The sequence below is a fragment of the Microcebus murinus genome, chromosome 1 (genome assembly GCF_040939455.1).
Source record: "Microcebus murinus isolate Inina chromosome 1, M.murinus_Inina_mat1.0, whole genome shotgun sequence".
Classification (NCBI taxonomy): domain Eukaryota; kingdom Metazoa; phylum Chordata; class Mammalia; order Primates; family Cheirogaleidae; genus Microcebus; species Microcebus murinus.
In genome coordinates, this window is record NC_134104.1 from 72,345,371 (window position 1) to 72,368,795 (window position 23,425).

The window sequence follows — 23,425 nt, forward strand, 5'->3', positions numbered from 1 at the left end:
GGGGCAGGGCAGGGGGACCACAGCCCTACGCTATCCCTACACTATATTGCCCTTCAGTCTTGGGTACGTCTGTGACTATGCAAATACTTAGAAAATTCAATGATAATAAAGCAGAAATGTTATACCATGATACAACTTGAATAGTAAGCTAGTTTTAAACTATGCAAAATTGAGATAGGTATACATAATATGATAAGGAAGATGCATATTGGTAGATGATCAGATAAAACAGTTAATGGAATGCCATGTTCAAGCTAGGCAAGAAAGAAGAATACATCAGTTTTCTGATGAATTCTAACAGGTTTAATTTCATACTCTGTAGAAGAATTTGGACCAGATGATTCTTAAAGTTCTTTGGCAATGACATTGTGTGGTAAGCTTTATAAGCACTTTAGTGTAAAACCATGCTCCTTCATGGAACCAAGCATGGGGTTTGCATACAAAAATAGTCAAAACATTTCCTTTATTGAATTATGAATGAATAAATTACCATTTTATAAACCATTTCCATTATAGGCGATTTTCTTTTTTTGGATGAGGGACTAAGATGAAAGGCATTCTAGCTATAAGCGTTATTTTTAAAGAAAGTTTTTGATATTTTTCTATAGGCCAAGTGTAAAGCACATAACTGGAAGACCCATTTAGAAAATAAATATAAAATGAGAGCTCCATATGAGATTGGTCATATCTTCTGTTTAATGAAAAAGTTGTCAATTATTTTATTTTTTTAGCTTTTAAAGAAATTTTTGTAAACCCGTAAGCCCACTGCTAAGACTGTTAACCCCCAACACAGCCCAGTACTGCACAGTGAATGAGCTCCTCTTTTGTGAGAATTGGCCTCTTACAGAGGAAAAGCCAAAGTAGAGGTTTTTTTTGTTTGTTTTGTTTTATTTGTTTCTGTTTTTTTTTTTCTTTTTTTGGTTGTTGTTATTTATTTGTTTTTCAGATATCTCTGCCTTTATCCCAGTCCTGCCAGTGATTTCATTTTGAATGTCAGGATTCCCAAAATTAAGCTCTGCCAGTTTGAGGATCATTAAGTCCTACCCTGATAACATGATAATAGCTATCCACCAGCCCTTTACCCTTCACTCTTTCCCCCCTCCACCTGTGTTTAGAACACAGGAGGTGTTAATGAGGGGGTGCAGGGGCATCTATTCAGAGAGACTGATGGACTTGATATTTAAGTCCATTGCTATGTACATTTCATGTCAACCTCTACTTACAGGAATCCCCTCCCCTGGAATTTAAGACAACAGCACAAGCTTCATGATTCCCAATTCTGCCCTTTCAGAGCATTGTTCACACCACAGATAAGTAACTCCCCCAGATTTAAATTGTCTTGGTGGTGACCTCCCCCTTTACCATCAGATACAGCAGCCAAAAACCCTTTGACAAAGAACAGAATACAATCCCCTCCTTTTCTCCTCCCTCCTTTAAGAAGCTCATTACTCAGCTCCTGCAGGTGGTTAAGTATTTAGAATCTGGTGTGCATTTTGCAAAGATTTAAGCTTCAAGAGCTGAGTCCTGGAGAAAAGAAACAGATATTTGCAAAGTAAGATCAGTAAGTATCAATTGAGAGCCATCCATTCCTATAGACGTATTAAACCTTAGACTAAAGGGAAATTGATCCATTTCCACCAGTTTCTTTTTTGGTAGGAAGACAGGACATAAACACACACACACAGCAGTTACATTTTATCTGTTTTCCTTGTAAGAACTATTGCTTTAAGCTAATAGAACTTGATTTAAGTCCCAGAAGAATAATGTAGACCACAGTTTCCCAAACATCGGTATTAGAACCATCTGGAATGTTCTTAAAAGCTACAGATTCTCAGAATACATCTCCAAAGTGATCTATTAAATCCGGGTGTGACCTAGGAATCTACAGGTTTTAAAAAATTGTCTGAGTGATTCTTATGGCAACCAAGTTTGAAACTCGGTGTTCTGGGCTGAATTTGTTGTTTCTAGATTCATTTTTGTTAAATCTGGCCATAGATAATTTAAAACATTCAAATTATCGTGATCAATGTATTAGACTAAATTTAATATGATATAGAGTTAAGTCTGATATCATATAATTAAATACATGAAACATGTTACATTTTTATGTTTCTTACTACTATTAAGATATGTATGTTTTTGTGCAAGGTTAAATTACTAGATGGAGTTAGTAGAGGTAATGCCAATTATTTTAGCGCATTTATCTCTGAAATCAAGTAACCAAGGATACAGAAATGTTTCATTCTTCTGATCAAAGTTTTGGCAATGATTTGCTAATAAGTAACTTTGAGAAAAATAATTTACCTCTTCACCCTCAGTCATCTTTGAAGATGAAGTCAATTATAAATTCCATCTGTTTCATAGGAATAAGATGAAGATTAGATATTGTAAGAAAGTTGGATTTCTCAAGAGAATTCTGTCAGAACAAATGTAAAGTGCCCTTTTTCATTTTCCCTTGGAAAATGGACATTGTCTTACTGTATTATATATTGAAGGAATGCTATGAGATATGGCATTGCGTGAGAAATTAGAGGCAATGAAATTTGATTTGAGAAGTAAAATAATAATCCCTTCAACAATTGCATAAGACACCAAAGAATGAAACAAATCAGGAGTCTGATGTTGTAAACCTCCAATTGGGAGGTCAGTAATGGCAAATGTATTTTGATATTTTTATTTCAATAAACTGGAAAGAAAAATAAATGGCTTAATCTTCAAAACCCTCTTTTGGACCCAACCATGTAAGAAGACAAAAACAGAAAAATAGAGTAAAAAAATTACCTCTGATGCCCCTGATTGTTTTAAATACAGAAAAGATAACAGCTGCTACTCTCTCTCTCCTTTTGAATTTTGGATCTCTGCTAGCACCTTCCTCCTGCAAACCATCCTAACACATTCTAAACAACTATTTGCTGGTTTCTGAGTATAGTCTCCAACAAAACCCTCCTACCTCTTCCCTACACATTCTTCATCCATTTCTGTCTTTCTCTCTTACAAACAAATATTGCTTCTACTCTCTTTCTAAGAAGATATAGATATTTTGTTCACAATATCTCTTAATTCTTTATAATAAATATTTACAGAATACTCGGTGCATTCCTATGGCAATGCATTGCTTCCAAATCAGCACTTATAATTATCCTACAGCTTTAAAGGAATAACATGTGACATTAATTAAGGTGTGAAATTGCTTCATGTTAATTGCCCACGCCCTTCTATGATCTGCTGTTAAGACAATTAAATATCTTTAATGGTACATTAACGAACAGAGCAACCTAACCTTTCCACTTCTTGAAAATTACAGAGGGCCAGGAAAATTCAATTAAACTGGTAGTAATAAAAAATGAATCATATTTTATTCTTCTTTGATGGAAACTGATAGAGAATGGGGGTTCTTTATAGAGTGTAATTTATGAGTTTTATTTAAAACAGAAGTTATATTATCTTCATCCGAAAAAAAAATTGTCAGCACTGACTACAATGGCCCTCCATGCAGGCTGTCCAACTCACCACTACATAGCAATATTGGCACTCAAAGATTTACACCTAATTCTCCTCATTACCACCTGGACTCAGAATTTTCAAATGATCTGCCAAGATTTTGGCAGCAGTATAAAAATAATGATTAGTAGCAGCTGTACTACTTTATATTCCATTTGCATTGCACATTGTTATTTTCAACATACTTTCCTAACCAAAGTATCATTTGGTAGTCACCAAAACCTTGCTATTATTCTGATTAAGATTTATTATCCCTATTTTAAACACAAGAAAACTTTCTTTAAGAGAGGTTAAGTAACTCACTCAGGTGTGTACAGCGAGAAAAAGGCCAAACTATGACCAAAATGGTTATCTTTTAACAGTCAGACCTCATGTTTTTCCTACTATAATAGAAATGTTGGTGTGGGGTGTGTGTGTGTGTGTGTGTGTGTGTGTGTGTAAATGGGCTTTGCCATTCCTTAAAGCTGTTTGGTTTAGTTATTTCATCAGTTGTGTGTTTGTGTGCATTTCTTCTAATGACTTAGGATCTACAGGGCAAGACACAAATATGTGTTGTTTGGAAAGATACCCAGGTGATTCTCATGGAAGAATTAATGGCATCAGCTCTACAAGTTGAGTGTGCATCAGAATCACCTGGAGGGCCTATTAAAGCACACATTGTTGAACCCCATCCCCTGAGTTTCTAATTCTGTAGGTCTGGATCAGTTCAATAATTTGCATTTCTTTGTTTTTTTTTTTTTTTTTTTTGAGACAGAGTCTCACTTTGTTGCCCAGGCTAGAGTGAGTGCCGTGGCGTCAGCCTGGCTCACAGCAACCTCAATCTCCGGGGCTCAGCGATCCTACTGCCTCAGCCTCCCGAGTAGCTGGGACTACAGGCATGTGCCACCATGCCCGGCTAATTTTTTGTATATATATTTTTAGTTGGTCAATTAATTTATTTCTATTTTTGGTAGAGATGGGGTCTCGCTCAGGCTGGTTTCGAACTCCTGACCTTGAGCAATCCGCCCGCCTCGGCCTCCCAAAGTGCTAGGATTACAAGCGTGAGCCTTATTTCTTTGGTTTTTTAAGATAGTCTCTCTCTCCTCTCTCTCTCTCTCTCTCTCTCTCTCTCTCTCTCTCTCTCTCTCTCTCTCTCTCTCTCTCTCTCTCTCTGTCTCCCTTTCTCCCTCCCTCCCTCCCTCTCTCTGTCTCTGTCTCTGTCTCTCTCTCTGTCTCTGTCTCTCTCTCTTCCCCACCACCACCACCACCCCCAGGCTGGAGTGCAGTTTTTGCAATGGCAACATACCTCACTGTAACCTCAAATTCCTAGGCTCAAGCAATACTCCCTCCTACCTCAGCTTCCCAAGTAGCTAGGACTACAGGCATGCAAAAGTATGCCAGGCTAATTTTTCTATTTTTTATAGTGACAAGGTCTTGCTATGTTGCTCAAGCTGGTCTTGAACCAGCTCAGGATGGCTCGAACACTCCTGCCTCGGCTTCCCAAAGTGCTAGGATTACAGGCATGAGCCACTGCACCTGACCAGGAACTTGCATTTCTTAGAGGTCTAGAACTTTAAAAAATGCTGGTGGTGGAGTTCATACTTTGAGAAGCACAAAGTTAAGGAATCATTGGATGCAATAATTCTTAGAATCTCTTTCCTTTTCTAGCCTATAATTTACTAGATGCATATACAGGGAAAGGAAAGAGTGTTAGTTAACTTTCTAGGCTTATTTTCTTTTCCATTGATTATTCTTATTTTTGTGAATATGATACATATAATTTGATTTTCCAAATATCATTAAACTAGAGGAGCTTGATAAATGTGGCCCACCCCATAGCATGCTATTGCTCCATTTTTCAGTCATCCATTCTAACTAAATTTTAGGGTAGTCAGCACAAGTTTAGGCCTTTAGAGAAAGTAAAGCTTCACTGACTTTAAATATGAAAGAAAGTTCAGTTTTAATTCAATCACAGACTTCTGCAGTTAGGCAATATAGCATAGTAGAAAGGAATATTCATTTGGAAAATAATTATGAAACACCTACTGACCATCCTTTACTGTTCTAAGTAATGGGAATGCAGTGGTAGTCAAGTAAAAAAAATGGCTTTATGGAATTTATGTATAGAAATGGATAGATAAATAAACAATTAAGAAAATAAGCATTTTTAAAATATCACTAGAAATTAGTTCTAAGAAGAAAATGGGGCTATTTTAAATAGGGTGAACAAGGTAAATCTCTTAGAGAAGATGACATAGATGACATTCTTTAATAGGAGCCTGAATGAAATTTTGTAGTCAACCATGTAAAGATGTGGGAGAAAGTTTTTATAGGCAAAATTTAAAAATTCTAAAGTCTCTCATAGAATCCAAGCATTTCTAATTATGAGCATGAAAGCCAGTGTGACTGGAATGGATTGATTAAAAGGATAAATGGTAGGAGATGAAGTTAGAGGAGTAGGCAAGGACCATATAAATTGAGACCTTGTAGCCACCTTCATGACTTTGGATTTTACGGCTAATGCGATAGGGAGTCATTATAGGTTTGTCCCTCTAGGATTGCAGGGAAATCAGCCAGGATCTTAGGCAGGTGGTAGTCGCTTGAACTGTAGTGTTTTATAACTGGAGGTAGAGAGAATGACTTTGGATTTATTTTGAAGTTAGACCTGATGCAGCATGCTGATGGACTGGATGTAGGTTCATAGAAAAAAGAGAGAAATCAGTGATGATTTTTAGGTGTTGGGCATGACCAACTGGGTTGTCCTTGATCAAGTTGTTTGTCTTCTTTCTGTTTATTTTTTAGGTACATAAAGTAAGAGAAGAAATAGTTGCTATTCCCTACCCCCACCTCATAGGAATTATTTGAGATAAAATATCAGTGTTTCTCTAACATGGGTCATCATAACAGTTTTAGACAAATGGTAAAAGAGCATAATATTTTGAAAAAGAAAACATTTCTTTTTGATTCTTTAGTGCCCTTTCTTCAAATCAAAGCATGCTCTTATCTCAGTTTTCTTATTTTTCCTCTATTGTGGTTGATATTTCAATTTTTCCTTCTCTGTCTCCTTCTTCAATATTTCTTCTCTTCATGCTTTTGACTTGTCTAGATCTATAGTAGATTGAAGCAGAGGGATTCAGCCCAGCTTTCTGAGTAAAAATGAGGTAGAGAGATTTGATGAGACAGTGATCCTCCCCATTGTTAGACACAAGGACAAGCAAAGGTTTCTAACCACACAACCTACATCATGTACTACTTTAAAGCACATTTGCTAGAAATCCCCAGTCTAACCCTTTAATGTGAGCTGAATACACTTGTATGGTGGATACTAGATACACAGTGACTTGGCATAGTAAAGATTGTCATTTTTACAGCTGTTTGAAGCATGCACTGATCATGTATCTGTAAAAAGCCCTGCAGTTCTGGTAATACAAACAAAATGCTACATTTGGTCATAACAAGACCATAAGCTACCAACGTGTGACAATGGCGTATGGTATCTGCTCTATGTATTTACTTTTTGCTTTAAGTGAAAGATTATTCTCTTTAAAAGATGAAATGCTAAATATATATCACTGGGCTTTGATGTATTGTAAAACAAAATTCATCTTCTCTTTGTAGGATTAGGTTTGGGTTTTTCCAGGGCAAACTTTCCATTTAATATTTTCTATTATATTCTTTTCACTGGTGCTTGTGTTGCAAATGCAGTATGAGAATATGCAGGCTTTCTTTGCCATTATAATAGCTCAGATTCCTTATTTACAACTTTTAACATACAATAATGGCTTTTAATTTATTTAGTTATCCTAAATTTCTCCTGAAAAATTTAAAGTAAAGTTATGACTTTCTTAAAAGTTTAAAACAAGTAAAATCTTGAGAATTTCAGCTAAAACTGAGTGCTTTATAAATAGCTGACAAGAGAGTTAAGTTATTGGCAAAGTTATCTGCAGCAGTAATTATAATGGTAACATTGTGTATTGTCACATCTATGTGCAAATGAAAAATAACAACAACAAAAAAGATAAAGGTGCAAATGAATGTATTGAGTAGAATCTATGACATAAAAAAACTAAAAAAGAAATTGCAACTCTAAAACACTCAACAACAAATATTAGAAAAATATATTCTTTAATGAAAATTAGAAAGTAGCATTCTTCAATTCCCTCTAAGATGAAGTTTAAGAAATTTGCAGGTCAAAATCTATTCTTTATTTTTAAAAAACAGATTTTTTTCAAACATTGAGATTCTGATTTAACAATCCATGGTGATGCCTGGGGAAATGCATGGGTTTTCACAGCTCATTAAGTGACAAAGTTGGGAAAAGCTACTTTATGACATCATATGATTAGATTTCAAACTGATCACTTCATTACTTCTTGAGTTCTCCTGTGCATTAAGCAGTGATATGTAAATGGTAAATGGCAATATATTCTACCAGTAAAAGTATGCTTTCATTTTGAAGGTTTTAATACTTTATTTATAATAGAAATAGAGTGAAGAGTCATTTGACTTGAGGAAGTTCAACATTCCAACAGGATCATCCATAAAGATCTTCTATTTTTTGTTAAAAAAAAAAAAAGAATGGAAAAAAAGAAAGAAAGGGAAAAAAGGAAGAAACTTGAATTACGTATTTGTGCAATTTGAAAATTACAGAATCATCTCTCTGAACGTGTTTCCTCTGTATACTGTGCTACTTCAGCCAAAGGCATGTAGTCCATTGAGGATTTTGGAAAAGGCATTCAATGTAGTGACTGAAATATTTTTAAATCTTATAAAAATATGTGTGAGTAACAATTTTGCATAAGGCACTCCACAGACATTTTGTACATATATTTTCTACTACTCAAAGTGTGGTCTGGGTTCCATCAGGATCAACATCACCTAAGAGCTTATTAAAAATGCAGAATCCCAAGCCCACTACAGACTTTCTGATTCATGATCTGCACTTTCGAGGTGTTCCTAGGTGATTCAAATGCACATTAACCTTTAAGAAGTTCTGTTACTGAGTATATGGAAAGAAACCTATCTCCTCGTTACTGACTAGTCTCAAAAGAACCTTACTTGTATTCTTAACTTTCTCTTAATCTAGTTTTAGATTTAGAGTACCTTTAGTCAAAACTGTATCACTATATTCTCCGAAATCTATTATCTAAAATTCTCACAGAGAGATCAGTTCCTTAATTTTCTTAAACATTTATGGGTACTTGCTATATGCAAGGTATTTAATGCTCATAAACATCCCATTTTCCAGTCCAAGTTGACAAAGCTGGTAAGTAGCTGAGTCAGGATGTGGACCTCAGCACTGTGGATCCCAAGTTTGTACTTTTAACTGCTTAAAGCTCATGGTAGAAGCTGTTTGATTTTGGAAATAACATTCAAATTACTAAACCATTGTAGTGATGAATCAATAGGTAGATATATTTAACTGTTTGTTCTTAAATCAAGGATAAAGGTAACTCCTGGTATTTAAGTGAAATATATTATATGCTCTTGTGCAGTCACATTTGTATAATGAAACTGAATTAATGTTGTCAATATGCTGATAAATCGTATCTTATAAAAGTTACTATGAAAAACATTGTTCTTTCTAAGCAATAATCTAGCAGCCATGGTGGTTCACAGATGACTGAAATTCGGAGCCAGACAAAACAGTAGAGGAGAAAAGGAACTGATTATATAGATTTAAACTAAATATCAGGGTTACATAATCACATTTCCTATTAATGAATAACTAAAGTCATGGATTGGGTCTTTATTTTAGGTGAAGGAAATCTCGGGCAATCGGGAAAATTGCTTTATCTTTTTTATCATTTCTCTTTCCTCTCTCATTTCTTACATAGGACACCCTGAAAATTGTCAGTTTGACACAACAATATTATATTTCTTGTGGTGGGGTAAAGATTAAGAACATGTAAATAAATATTTTTCTCCACCCAAACTAGATTGTAGATTAAGAACCAAAAAGCAAAATAGCTACTTCTACCTGTAACTCTGGGTGAAAATCCTATTATATAGGTTAGGAAACTATAAAGATTCAAGCCTTATCTATAAGAGAATATAAACATGTCTGCAGTTCAAGAAGGCTTAAAAGATTGTGACTGTTAGAACAGGAAGAGAACTACTGTATCTTCTGAATATAGTATGAAGTTAAAATTCTTGTGCAATAGGGAGAAGTGATAAGAGTGATGAGAGTGAAAAAGGTTGTAAAATAAAATTTGAAACATTTACTGAAGCCAAATTGATGTCCACTATCATAAGTAATTGTTGTGATTTTGCTTTCCAGTGTGTATGTACAGAGAACCATCACTACATGAAATTGGAGAAAAACAAGGGCGTTCGAGGAAAAGTTCTGGAACACCAACCATGAACGGAGGCAAAGTGGTGAATCAAGATTCAACATAGCTGAGAACTCTTCCCCTTCTTCCCTCTCTCATCCCTTCCTTTTCTCTTCCCTCCCCTTCCCCATTTCCTTCCAATAAATCCACCCAAGGAGAGGAAAATAAAATGGCAACGCAGGACCTAGGGGCTAAGATTCTGCACTCAAAATCTTCCTTTGTGTAGGACAAGAAAATTGAACCAAAGCTTGCCTGTTGCAATGTGGTAGAAAATTCACATGCACAAGGATGAGCACACATAAAAGCAAAGGAAGTAATAAATCAGGACTCCACAAACATTAAATTAAACTGTTGTTATTAATAGAGGGCTAATTGTAATGAAGACATTGATAGAGATGAAATAAATGTATTACCTTGAAGGAAAGGGTTTTGAATTGAAAATTCAAATTGAAATTACAAGTTGATGTTTTACTCTAAATGGCATAAACTCTGGATAATGTTATGATGTGTGGTTTTGTATTTTTTTTTGTATTTTTATATTTTTGTGTGTGTTCACTTTTGTATTTTCTTTGGGCATCTGGTATTGACACACAATTACATTTTGTTTTCAGGATTTTTTACCATGAAATTGAACATATATGAATTATAGACTCTTTTAATGCCTGTAAAGTATATAGCCAGCAACAATTTAACATCAAGAAAAGTTTAAAAAATTATTTTTGACACTGTTATTAAGATTGTTTTATGTAAAAGGAAAGCCATATTAAATCAAATCACATCAGCTGATTTAATTCCTTCATAAAAAGAGTTTTAAATTCTCCTAGGAGAATATCATATTTTTATTGAAGTTATTATTCTAGGGATGAATAGTTTTAGTTATTTAGAAAAAAGTTTTTGTTCTAATGCTGAAGTGACTTCTGGAAATTCTTTGCCATTTTCATGTCCAGGCAGTGAGGCTTAAGTTAATTGCTCTTACCTTTAGTCTGATTTTTCACTTTGTGGACACCTGTGAGAGTACAGATGCATGTCTTAGAAAGTTTTGTACCATATCTTGCAGCAGGAAAGAAAGAAGATCAGTTTTACATAAGGAAATAAGTCCTAGGAAATTGGTCAAAGCAAATGGTATTTGCCTTTGTACCTTACCAGAGTTTTATGTATATAGCATTTTTCAAACTCTGCCAAGAAATTGGGAGGCATGGCTGTGAAATTCCTAACTTACTGTCTTATGAAGCCAGTGGTTTGTTTGTTGCTATATATCCTCCTTTATAAGTCCAGTTGACAATAAGTGTTTTTGTAGAACACAACAGGGTACTAGTCATACGTTAAGTTTTCCAGGGACATAAAGAATCAATATGGAATTAACAGCTATGGCTTCAACAGACAGGATTGTGTAAGCAGTGAAAAGTAGTGAAAAAGAACTCAGTGTAAGAGCAGGCAAATGCATAGTTAGGAATACTACAGTATTAGACAAAATATTAGGGAAGAAATAAATGTTATACAGTCGCATTGGAATAAATAGATTTAGTTAGTCCTACAAATCGGAAATGGTGTAGAGGCATCCAAATTAAAACAAAACAAAACAGAATGTTAAAAAATGTATGCAGATTTATGGATATTATCAATGAGAAGACTTAGCATGTAACTTCTCCTATATCTCTACTCTCCAGCATGTATTGTTCCAAATATGACTCCCTAAAATATATACACTTTGCAGAAGCTCTAGGTCTTCACCTCAAACCTTGCCATTCATTGGTGGCTGTATTTCAAGGTCAACGTAGCTTCCCTCACTCTACACAATCAATACTTCTCAATAGTGGTTTGCGTCCTTCACCAAGTATCCTATTTCTGTTATCAGGAGGTTGGCAGAAAATGAAATGGAGGAATTTGCCTAAGAAGTTGGGAAGAATAAACATTGTACATCTGGGCAAGGATTTTGGACAGACATTTGCAAGAGATATTTGTTTAATCAAAATATTTGTAAAGTAACAAATAAAGACATTTACATTTTTTTCAAAAAGGAACGTTACTCTTCTAGGAAAAGAATACCCTTCTTAAAAAAAAAAAAAAGAGGAATCTCACTGTATTTCTCCTCGTCACTCTTGATTCAACTTGATTATAAATACACCTGTCACTTCCAGGACCAAAAAATATCCCAAGCACAAAGCCTTATTTTCTTTGAAAAAATAAAAAAGAAACTTCTACATAATGGGTCATAGGCTCTTTTAGCATGAAATGACTTGAGCTTTTATGGTGATACACACACACAGTCATCAGTAACACAATTGACCGTTTCATAACTAACATGATGGAATTCACAATCACCCATTACAGTGGTAATTTCATGACAAAATGTATTTAATCCAGTAAATTATGAAAAAATATAATAGATATATGGATCTTTAACTAAACTTTTCCCTCTATATTCAGTGGCTGTTCATCATTTATCTAGACTCACATTTGTCTCCTTCATTACAGCAGTTAAGAGGCAGAATTCTAACCACCCAATTTGTATATTGTTTTTCTCTATAGCATGTTAAACAAATGTTCACTACAGTAAAATGTTTTGGAAATTAGCTTTGTCTTATTTCCAATTTATTTCAGAGAATGAATTAGAAACCTCATTTCTTTTACACATATACCTGACAAAAATTGTGGTTTAGAGCACAGGGCCAATGTTTGCTTAACTGCTGCTTACTTGTAAATTACATAAAACCTTTAATAAAAAAAAAAGTCAGTATTCACTCTCTAGGTTTTAAAAAAATTAACAAATAGAAAAATAATTCTCTAATTTCCTTCTAAAATATACTCCAGTTTAAATATTTTATTTTTCAGATTTACTTCTAGTATAATAATTCTTTACTTTGATTTTCATCATTCTAGTTTCTGGGTCTATAACTCACCCTTCCCTTATCCTCATTTTAGTGAAATAAGCTTTTTAAACAAAATTCATTGAGATTTTCCCTGGAAAATATGGCTTTAATAAAGTTCTGTAATTGACTATACAGATATAAATTTTAAAACTTGTCTATTCTAAAAGTTCTTATTGTAATGTTTTGAAATCAATGAGCTTGATGATGAAAGCAAAACTTTGTGAATCTCACAAAATAGCTTTATGCTCAATATACCTTACTTGATTTCTAAGCTAGAAGTTTGAAGTATAGAAACAAGTGGTGCTGAAGTTCCATTTGCTAATTCAGAGACTTCTGTGCTTCAGGAAACTGGCAGACAGCAAGCCATCCTGTTCTTGATCACAATGATGGTTTTGACTTTGAATTTTACACATGAATTCCATAGCACAGTAGCCAGTATGGATTGGCTCAATACATAGACATCAGTGTATTGCAATGTGATAGTTTATGGGCCTTATTCTAAGTCAGAAAGCTTGCTTTAAAAACTCTTGTGTTTAAGAAAAAAACAGCACTGTAGATAAAATAACAGCACTGCTATGTGGATTGGCAGTCCTGTGGTACCACCAGCAGAGATGCGAGTATTAAGAGTAAAGGATGAAGAAATACTTAATTGTTGTGTATTGGAAAGTGTGAAAGTCCTAATTTGAGACCATCACTGATTTCTTGGTGAAGAAGCATGACTACATCAACAGTAATTTTTTAAACATAGACCCAGAAATAGCAAATCTATTTCACTCTCATGGCTTAGTCTACCAAGGCCTTGCTCTTGAGAAGGTTTTTCCATGATGCTTAATTTCATCTGCACAAGGTGAGACACAATCAAACATAAAAATTCCCTGCTCATTTTAATACCATAAAAGGCTGAGGTTATTTCTCTGTCATGAAATTGTAAATAACATTTTTTAAGTCAGAATTACATTTAAAACAGTGGATTGTTCTACAAATATATATGTGTACATATACATATGCTTCGGAAATAAGGATATATTATATAGAGTTTTTATTTGATTTGTGGTCTTTAGTCATAGGTAATCAAAAATAAAGAGATTGAATGCAAAACTTTATATATAAATGTATATTTCTAATGATAGTACAAATTGCCACTTTATAATAAAAAGAAAAAATGGGAACAATAATCAAAGCACATGCTCCTTTAGAAGTTCAGTGATTTTTAATCCCCACTTTGATGCAGAAAAATTATTTTTTATTTCTATAAAGTTATCTTAAAAATATATACTTCCCAATATAGATTTCATGATAAATCATATCAGACTGAAAATTTATGGTTGAGGGGCAGGAAATGGATGCTAAATGCTGATCTTTATTTTTCAGGATTTCTCTCGGAGCCCAAACCAAAAATTCAATATTTAAATCTAAATTAAGTGAAAATTGGTAATGTTTAGAGATGATATATTGAGCTTTAGTAACAAACAGAAGCAAAAATATGAATATTTAACATTATAATACTAGCATTAAATTGTCATAATAAAAATTACATCATTAAATGTTTTATTAGTTGGAAAGAATGAGCTGATGTTTCTTTTGTCTTTGCTACAAGCACAATTTAAAGGCAGTGACATTCATTTTACTCAAGGTTGTTCAAAAACCCCAAAATATAGTCCCATGAATAGAATTTGTATTAGCTCTGTTACAAGGTTAAATGTTACAATCAAGAAATTACACCGAAATGTTTAATAAACATATTGTATGAGAAACTAAACAAATCATTGTTTTCATTTTTGCATTAAAGCACAGATTATTCAAATCCTTGTTTTTTGAGATCTGATTTGTAAAATGTTTATACATCACAACCTACCTGAAGAAAAAAGTAGTTAAAATCTTGAGACGCTCACACATGTAGGCAAAATACTGTCACTTTTTTTATTAAAACATTAAACTTTTTTGAAAAGTGTACCCTTTTTAAAAATGTGTTTATCCTATAATGCATTGCTGAAAAAGTGCTGTGTCTTGTAAAAAAAAAAAAAAAAAGATTAAAAATGTATGGAGGGGTAACAAGTCAAATTTTATTGAAATCAAAAGTAAACGTTACTTTCTAATTAAAAAGCTACTTGTAGTAACCTGGCATTTTACTTTTCAATGTTAAGAATTAGAGCACATAGAAAAAAGAATTAGAGCACATTCATTTATTCTTTTATATAATTTACCAAACTAGACACTCAATTGAGTTTAGGGATCATAAACAAAATTACGCTCTAGAAAAAATCCAAGAAAGGCAGACATAAACAAATTCTGTAATACTCAAAAGTATGTGTGTGCCATGATATGTGCCTTGCTAAGATTTTATATAGCACAATGAAGCTTAGAGGTAAGACAGAGATTGGGGAAAAAAAAAGAATAGGCATTTGCTGAGTAACGAAAGAGAAATGGCAAAGGGCCCCTCAATTAGAGGGAATTACTTGAATAAAAGACATGGGTACTTGCAAAACACAACTTACTTGGGAAATACTTATGAATGTAACAAGTAAAATATGTTCAGAAAAGAAGATAGGATGAAATGGAGTTGAGATGAATAAAAATGACAAGTTATTCAAAGTTTTTTCAATGCATTCTTTGGATTTGTTTGAGCATCGGTATCTGCTAGGATGTTTCGGTTGCTCATATAGAATCTGGCACTTGGGCCACATGTGGCCTTCTGGATTCTTGATTGCGGCCCTCACGAGGCATCACTTGGGCATCTGGAGGGCCACATGTGGCCCCAAGACTGCAGGTTCTCCACCCCTGGGTCATGTTCACAGCATCGCCTTTGAGGCTTCATTTGTCTGCAGTTCTCTCAGCTCTGCCCATCTCCACATATATATAATAGCTTCCCTCTTGGAGTCAGGAATTCCCTTAGAAGTTGCAGAACTTCCATATTCATATCATCTATTCTCTCATAATCCTCCAGAAAATATCTCCTCACATCTCATTGGCCTAATTTGGGTCATGTTTCTATAGTTTAATGAACCACTGAGGCCATAAAGTTGAGTATGTGTTGATTAGTTTGAGTCAACCAGGGCCTTTTTCAAGACCTAGAGATTGGATGCCTTTCCCTAAACATACAGGTCTGCATGGATGAAGGGTGAATATTTAAATGAAACAGAGTCCTTTTATCGAGAGGAAATGGAAATGAATAGCAAAAAGTAGTCTCCATTACTTGTTAATAAATGTATTTCTGATCATAGCCTATTGGATATTATAAAATCCAGCAGGGAAATGCAAATATTGATGAATTAGCACTACTGCCATAAGCTATGGGAGCAAACAGAGGCATTGAAAATTCAATTCCCCAAGTATTATTAAGTGTCTGCTATGCTGAAGGCACTGTACAGGTCACTGAAGAAGAGATAAACAGTTTCAATTTTAAAGAAAAGTGGTACATTTGACAATTACTCAATATATCTGATATGTCCAGTGCTTATAGATGACCATTACAAAGGAGGCTAGAAAATGAAGCTAGGCTATTCTAGATCAGAGGTTCATACCATATCTATTTTTAAATACCCGTAAAGCACCACTGGGATTTGGCCATTACAAAATGCTCCAAATGTCACTCCAAGCAGTCATTCTACATCCTACACATGCCTCTCTTGAATTTCCTCTACAGATTATAGCATATCTTTTGAGCACATTGGTTGATAGTAAACATATTAACATTCCAATGTCACCTGTTCTATTTGTGTACAATATTGGTTTAATATTTACATTGGCATCAAATCTTTGGGTTACCTTCTTCCAAAAATTTCTCCAATTAACCAGTGACTTCAGCTCTGTTTTTGGCAGAGCAGCTAATGTACTTTATTTGAAAGTAATATGCATCTTCTGAGCACAAGCTTTCCCAGTTATTTTTCTTAGGAGTTTAAAATACTGTATGCTCATATTTTTTCTAACTTTTTTTTTGTTTGTTTTTGAGACAGAGTCTCGCTCTGCCACATGGATAGAGTGCCATGGTGTCGGCCTAGCTCACAGCAACCTCAAACTTCTGGGCTCAAGCCATCTTCCTGCCTCAGCCTCCCGAGTAACTGGGACTACAGATACACCATGACACCTGGCTAATTTTTCTGTTTTTAGTAGAGAAGGGGTCTCACTCTTGCTTAGGCCGGTCTCAAACTCCTGACCTCAAGCAATCTTCCCACCTCAGCCTCTCAGAGTGCTAAGATTACAGGCATGAGCCACCACGCTTGGCCACTAACCCTTTTTGACAAGCTTATCTAAAAGACAACATATCTTAACCACTGTGATATACTCATATATTAGCCCTGCCAAACCCATTGCAATTTGCTGTTTTTAAAAATATGTGCTTGGCCCAGAGAGGCATAGACAGACATACACAAGAACATAGTAAGAGGAGATCTTTCATAAAGGAATCATACATCAGCCTATCCATTTTTAATACAATGACAAGCCTGATTATAGATGTTATAGATATTATTTGGACCATTCAAAGACATCAAGACCAAAGTCTCTGCAATTCTAAGTACTTTCCTTCAAAATATCTTTTATTCACAGTTCCAAAATGGAGCCTCCAGTTCTAGGTCTCATGTCTACATTTACGACACAGGAAAAAGTCACACAGGGATATAGAAAGATATGGTACCTGTGCCAAGGAAGCATATTTCCCAGAAGAAACCCTTGATTTTTGGAAAATGAGACATATCATTGGCCAGAAATGGGGTTTCATTGGTAAAGAAGAAAGAATTATTGATATTGCACAAGGAATTAGAAACTTCTACCACAAAATGTAAACCACCCTTTAGGTTTATATTAGCATAAACACAGTCCCTTCTATTGAGTACATCCTGCTGCTAAAGGTATTGACTTCACTGACAATTACGCCACTGGGCAATAAGGTACAGCTTAATAATTTTATTGCTCTCTGGGATACTTTTTCTCTGACAGTCTGATCTCCTATATGATGAGGAAAGCAAGCTGTTTATAAACTATATACTGTCTGGGTGTCCCTATAGGAAAACAATGAGGGGCACACTGGATGTATGAGGAGATGGATTTTTTTTCTTTCAAAATTATGGACTAGAATAGCAACATTTTCTAAATCAAGAAACATGGCCAGATCACACTAGACTGATCTAGTATAGATTCTGTTGGCTCAACACATCTAGTTAATGAGGAGAATGGCCACCACATAACCCCTAATAGTGGACATCCTTGCCCTCAAGATTAGCAGATAGCTTATACTGACATATCTGGCCCACATGTGAAATAATCATGGAATTATGGACAACAGTGACCTGGACCTGCTTGATTAACTCACTCTCCATCTTAAATGTGAGCACTATGTCTGATCTGGCTCAAAAGAAATGACTGTGAGCTGTTTGGGTACAGCTAACATAGTTGGCTGTGGACTAGCAGGGAGCTATCCATTTCTTTGATGCAGAGTATGTAGTTATCTGGAAGTTGGTTCTAAAAGTGGGACTTGTAGGAGCTAGCTCTCCAACTTCCTCACTGTTTCCCTCATTTGGAACCATCACCCCATCATTGCCTCTACAGTTGGGGCCTATCTCTGGTCCAGTGTAGGTATCCCTCTTCCAGGTGGAGGACTGCAGGAAGCATGTCATCAACAGCAATGCATAAGAATATTTCATTTTCATGAGATGATTTCATTTATTTAAGGAAACAAAAAGTAATTGAATATTTCAGCTTTAGTATTGTTATGACATATAGTTACTATGTAGATTTAATGACTGTTTGGCTTAGGACATATTCAGTGGTTCTTAACCTTGATTGCACATTAGAATCACCTAAGAACTTCTAAAAAATATACTGAGATTCAGGCCACACCCCTAGAAATTCTAGAAATCCTAATGTAATTGATTTGGAGTAAAGGCAGGTTATTCTAATCTTGAGGGATTGACAATCACTCTACTAAACGAACTCCTAAGAAGCCATAGCTAATATTTATTAAGGCCTATTCAAGGCTGGATAAAGCTGACTTTCCAGAGAAACTGCTTAAGTTGTAAATGTCCATGAGAGTTATGGGTAGAAGCCTGTTTCTGACAAGGCTTAGACAATTTGAATAGCAGGTGATTTTAGATGCTAAGCCTTTTCAATGTCCCTGCCATATTCTGGCATCATGCCTAATCTCCTGGGAGGTGGTATAGTGGTATATTTAAAGTTTTCTTGATATGAAACTTGGCCTTACATTAAGCCATTGCCTGAATATTCAGAGTTGATTCCAGCAAACTGGTATTAACTGAGTAGCACCTAAGTGGACACATAGGTACTACAGTAATAGGGTATTGGGGAGGTGGGAGGGGGGCGGGTATATACATACATAATGAGTGAGATGTGCACCATCTAGGGGATGGTCATGATGGAGACTCAGACTTTTGGGGGGAGGGGGGGATTTGGGCATTTATTGAAACCTTAAAATCTGTATCCCCATAATATGCCAAAATAAAAAAAAAAAGAAATAAGAAATATTAAAGATTAAAAAAAAAAAGAACAATTTCTTCTTTCTAGGTCCAGAGAGATATTTGTTTAAGTACCCCCAATACGTGTGTGCTTACATTATGCAGAAAATGTTTGGATCCAAATTATATTAATAAGTGTAGCTGCTGTCTTGAAATAGTAGCCCCTCAAATCATTAAGTGAATTTATGAAGAATCTAGATGTTTTTTTAAAATATCGCTTTATTTCTTGCTTCTGTCCTGGTACAGGACAGAAGTGCCACTTTGTTTAGGGTGGCCATGTTAAAGCTAACTTCTGTAACTTGGGAATGAGTTCACCTTCTCCTGACAGTGTAGCCTGGCTCTGAGATGTCTCTTAGCCCATAGCTGGTGTGATTTATTCTCTTGCATGAGATCACCCATACTTAGGACAGAATTAAGTTACAATAGCTTTCTCCACATGTTTACTCAGAGCACACTGTTCCCTACAACCAAAATTGTCATGCCTGACATTTTCTTCTCTGCCCAGCAATACATTCTAGACACCAGAAAGCAACATATGACTCTTCCTGTGTTATATGTACACTGACTGACCCTATCAAAAGCAAGAAAAGAGAAATCTGTGTCTGTTCTAGAAAACTAGGAAATTAAGTAGTGCTTGTTTCTCTATTTTACCATTTAAGCCCATATACCCTATATTTCTCCAGTCCTTGCCCTTATTTTTCCCAGGAGAAACCTGGCTTGTCTCATAAAATCCCTTGACTTGCCCCAACAATCAGAGAGGGAAAGTTAGAAATTTAGTGCAGGTTGTTCTGAGTTTCAGTGCTGATAACCTGCTGAATGCAAGGAGTGAGCAGTGTACACCAAAAGAATATACCTGGGAACTGGCTCACTTCTCAGCCTTTGTCAGAATGCAAACAACACTTCCCAGGTAAAGCCTTGGGAAACTTGGCCTTTTCTTCCCCAAAGAAGCAGACTAGAAATTGGGTCATCCCTAGTGTGATGGCAATTTTTATGTGCCAACTTGACTGTCCCACTGGGTACTCCTATTAAACATTCTTTCTGGGTATGTCTGAGGGTGTTTCCAGATAATATTAGTATTTGAACCAGTGGACTCAGTAAAGTAGATTGCCTTCCCCAATGCAGGTGGCCATGATCCAATTCACTGGGGTCTGAATAGAAAAATAAGGTGCAGGAAGGACAAATTTGCCTCTTTTTGCTTCCTGCTTGACTCTTTGAGCTGGTTCATTGGTCTTCTCCCCTGACTTGGATTCATACCATAGCCTTTCCTGGTTCTTAGACATTCAAACTCGGCTTAGAATCACATCACCTGCTTTCCTGGGTCTCCAGCTTGCAGATGGCAGATCATGGGATTTCTCAGCCTCCACAATTGTATGAACCCATCCCTCACAATAAATCTCTCTCTCTCTCTCATATATATATATATATATGTGTGTGTGTGTGTGTGTGTGTGTGTGTGTTATATACACACAGAGGTGTGTGTGTGTGTATGCATGCACACACATACATATATACTATTGGTTCTTTGGAGAATCCTGAGCCTAACTAGAGAGCTTCTCCTGAGCTGTCAACTCCTTTGTGCCCACTGCTGTGTTAGTTACATGTATTAGAGGAAAAAAATAGTAAAATCACCACCAACCCATAGGTATCTGAACCAGGGTTTCTTCCTGGTTTGCCTGCTACTTTTCAGAGTCCTCAAAGAACTTCTCTATTTCACTCTGCTCAGGTTTTATTCAGTGCAGACTAAGCCATACAGGATGACTACTCTAGGGGTTGATGTCATCTTTGACTACCTCCTTATATGCTTAAGGGTTTTTCCAATGGATTTTCTAGTAACACACTCCTTTGGCACAGGCTCAGGACTTCCATGCCATTGAATTCTGAATTTTGTCCTGGTGGGATGTGGTCTAGCTGTTTCTACTCTCTCATTCCTTATCTCAGCAATGCCCTAGAGGACTGGAACACAGTATTTGGTAAAGTAGTAGGAGGCAATACCTAAGAAGTTGTTAATAGAAAAACTCTTATTTAATTGGGTTGCTGTAGGATCTTGAGCAAGTTATTTCCCCTCTAAATCGCTGTTTCCTCATTGTAAAACAGAGATAATTTGCAGTATAGAAATTAATTTGATTGTTCAATATTCCTTATCCATTCTAAAATGGATAGTGGGCTAAACAATGAAAGGACAATCAAGATGAAGAACAATAGTGGTCAGCCCCACTCTCTTGGAACTTCAATTCCTTTGCTGCAGATACGGTAGTCCCCCTTATCTGCAGCTTTGCTCTCAGCAGGTCACTTACCTGCAGTCAACCATACCTGGAAAATAAATGAGTATAGCACAATAAGATACGTTGAGAGAGAGAGAGAGAGTAAGAGAGAGAGAGAGAAAGAGAGAGAGAGAAACCTCATTCATATAACTTTTATTACAGCATATTGTTATAATTGTTTCATTTTATTATTTATTATTATTTATTTTATTATTAGTTACTGTTGTTAAGCTCTTACTGTGACTAATTTATAAATTCAACTTTATCATGGGTATGTACAGAAAAAACATAGCATATATAGAGTTTAGTACTAACCATGATTTCAGGCATCCACTTGGGGGTGTTGGAATGTATCTCCCACAGATGAGGAAGGACTACTGTGGTAGAAAGTTCCCCTGCTCAGAATTTTGGCTCCACAGAATTGCTTAGGAACTGGACCATGGAAGAATGGAAAAAACAAGGGAGAATAAAACAGGAGATTTCCAAGGGCTATTTGCACTTACATGTTTATTGCAGCATTATTCACAATAGCCAAGATACTGACTCAAGAGATGAATAGATAAAGAAAATGTCAAAAATATGTATATTTATATGCACCCATACAGACACACACACACACACACACACACACACACACACACACACACACACAAGAATACTATTTGACCATAAGAATGAAATCATGTTATTTATAGCAGCATGGATAGAACCAGAAGTCATTATGATAAGTGAAATAAGCTAGGCATAAAAAGACAGATATTGCATGTTCTCACTTATATGTGGAAGCTAAAACTGTTGATTTCATGGAGGTAGAGAACAGAATGATAGATACCAGAGACTGGAAAGGGTACTAGATGAATAAAAAGAAATTGGTTAATGGGTACAAAAATGCAGTTATATAGAAGGTATAAGTTCTAATGTTCAATACGAGAGTAGAGTGACTACAGTCAGCAACAATGTATTGTACACGTCAAAGTAGCTAGAAGAGGACTTGAAATGTTCCCAATGCACAGAAATGATAACTATTCAAGATGATGGATACCCCAGATATCCCAACTTGATCATTACATATTCTATGCATGTAATAAATACTCAGAGGTACCAAATAAATATGTAAAATATTATCTATCAATTTTTTAAAAATCAGATTTCTATACTCTCTGAATATTTTCAGTTCCTGTTCTTGCTACTTAAGCCAGAATTAGAGGATGACTCCTCCTGCGTTCTCTCTGTCAACTCCTATGTGCCCACTGATGTGTTTGTTGGGGATTTTAGAAGAAAATAACAGTAAAGTCACCGCTGATTCATTGGTATTTGGATTTTGGACTTCTTCCCTAATTTGCCTGCTACTTTTCAGAGTCCTCAAAGAGCTGCTCTATTTCACTCCATGCAGGTTTTATTCAGCAAAGAAGACAGAGTGACTGGAATTTACTCCATCTTACCCAGACCAGACTCTTGATACTCTTCAAAACTCCACAAATTCAATGATGTTTATTTATATCTTAATTATTCTATCTAGTCAGTTTTCTGAGTGAAATCCTCCCCTGTTTTCTTTCCAAGTCCACTTACCAAATGAAAATATAAAATGTAGGAAAGATAAATATTCCAATACTCTACCATCCTGTGCAATTTGGAGAAAAGTAAAATGTTTCCAAACCAGTTGCCACCTGAATATAAAATGTGTTATTGTATGACTTTCAAAATATAATTTTTGAAATAACATTTTATTTTAAAAGGATAGAGATTATAAATAGATAATTTAGCCTTTCTGCTTACTACACTAATTCGGGTTTAGATATTCGGTACAGAAAACAAAAAAAAAAATGGGCTTTAATTGAACAGTTATAAGGATTGCTCCAGGATCATCTACAAGCTTTAGTTACAGCTCAGTGCTTCAAGAAAAATGTAAAAGCTGGCCACCTGTAGCCAATGCCTACAGACCAAATACCTGGCACTCTTTTCCCCAGCAAAATCTACAGCATGTCTTAGAATAAATGGGGCACTGAGAGGAAGGT

General features: G+C 35.4%; 1 protein-coding gene across 2 annotated transcripts in view; it reads left to right on the forward strand.

The window, feature by feature from the left end:
• The window catches only part of FGF12 (fibroblast growth factor 12), a 503,500-nt gene extending 488,867 nt beyond the window's left edge, over window positions 1–14,633 (forward strand). For both annotated transcript variants that reach the window (XM_020286749.2, XM_012774362.2), the window contains one exon: window positions 9,761–14,633. In XM_020286749.2, the coding sequence (XP_020142338.1) occupies window positions 9,761–9,879 (119 nt within the window). In that variant the 3' untranslated portion in view covers window positions 9,880–14,633. The remainder of the gene's footprint in view (window positions 1–9,760) is intronic.
• Window positions 14,634–23,425: the final 8,792 nt, after the last annotated feature.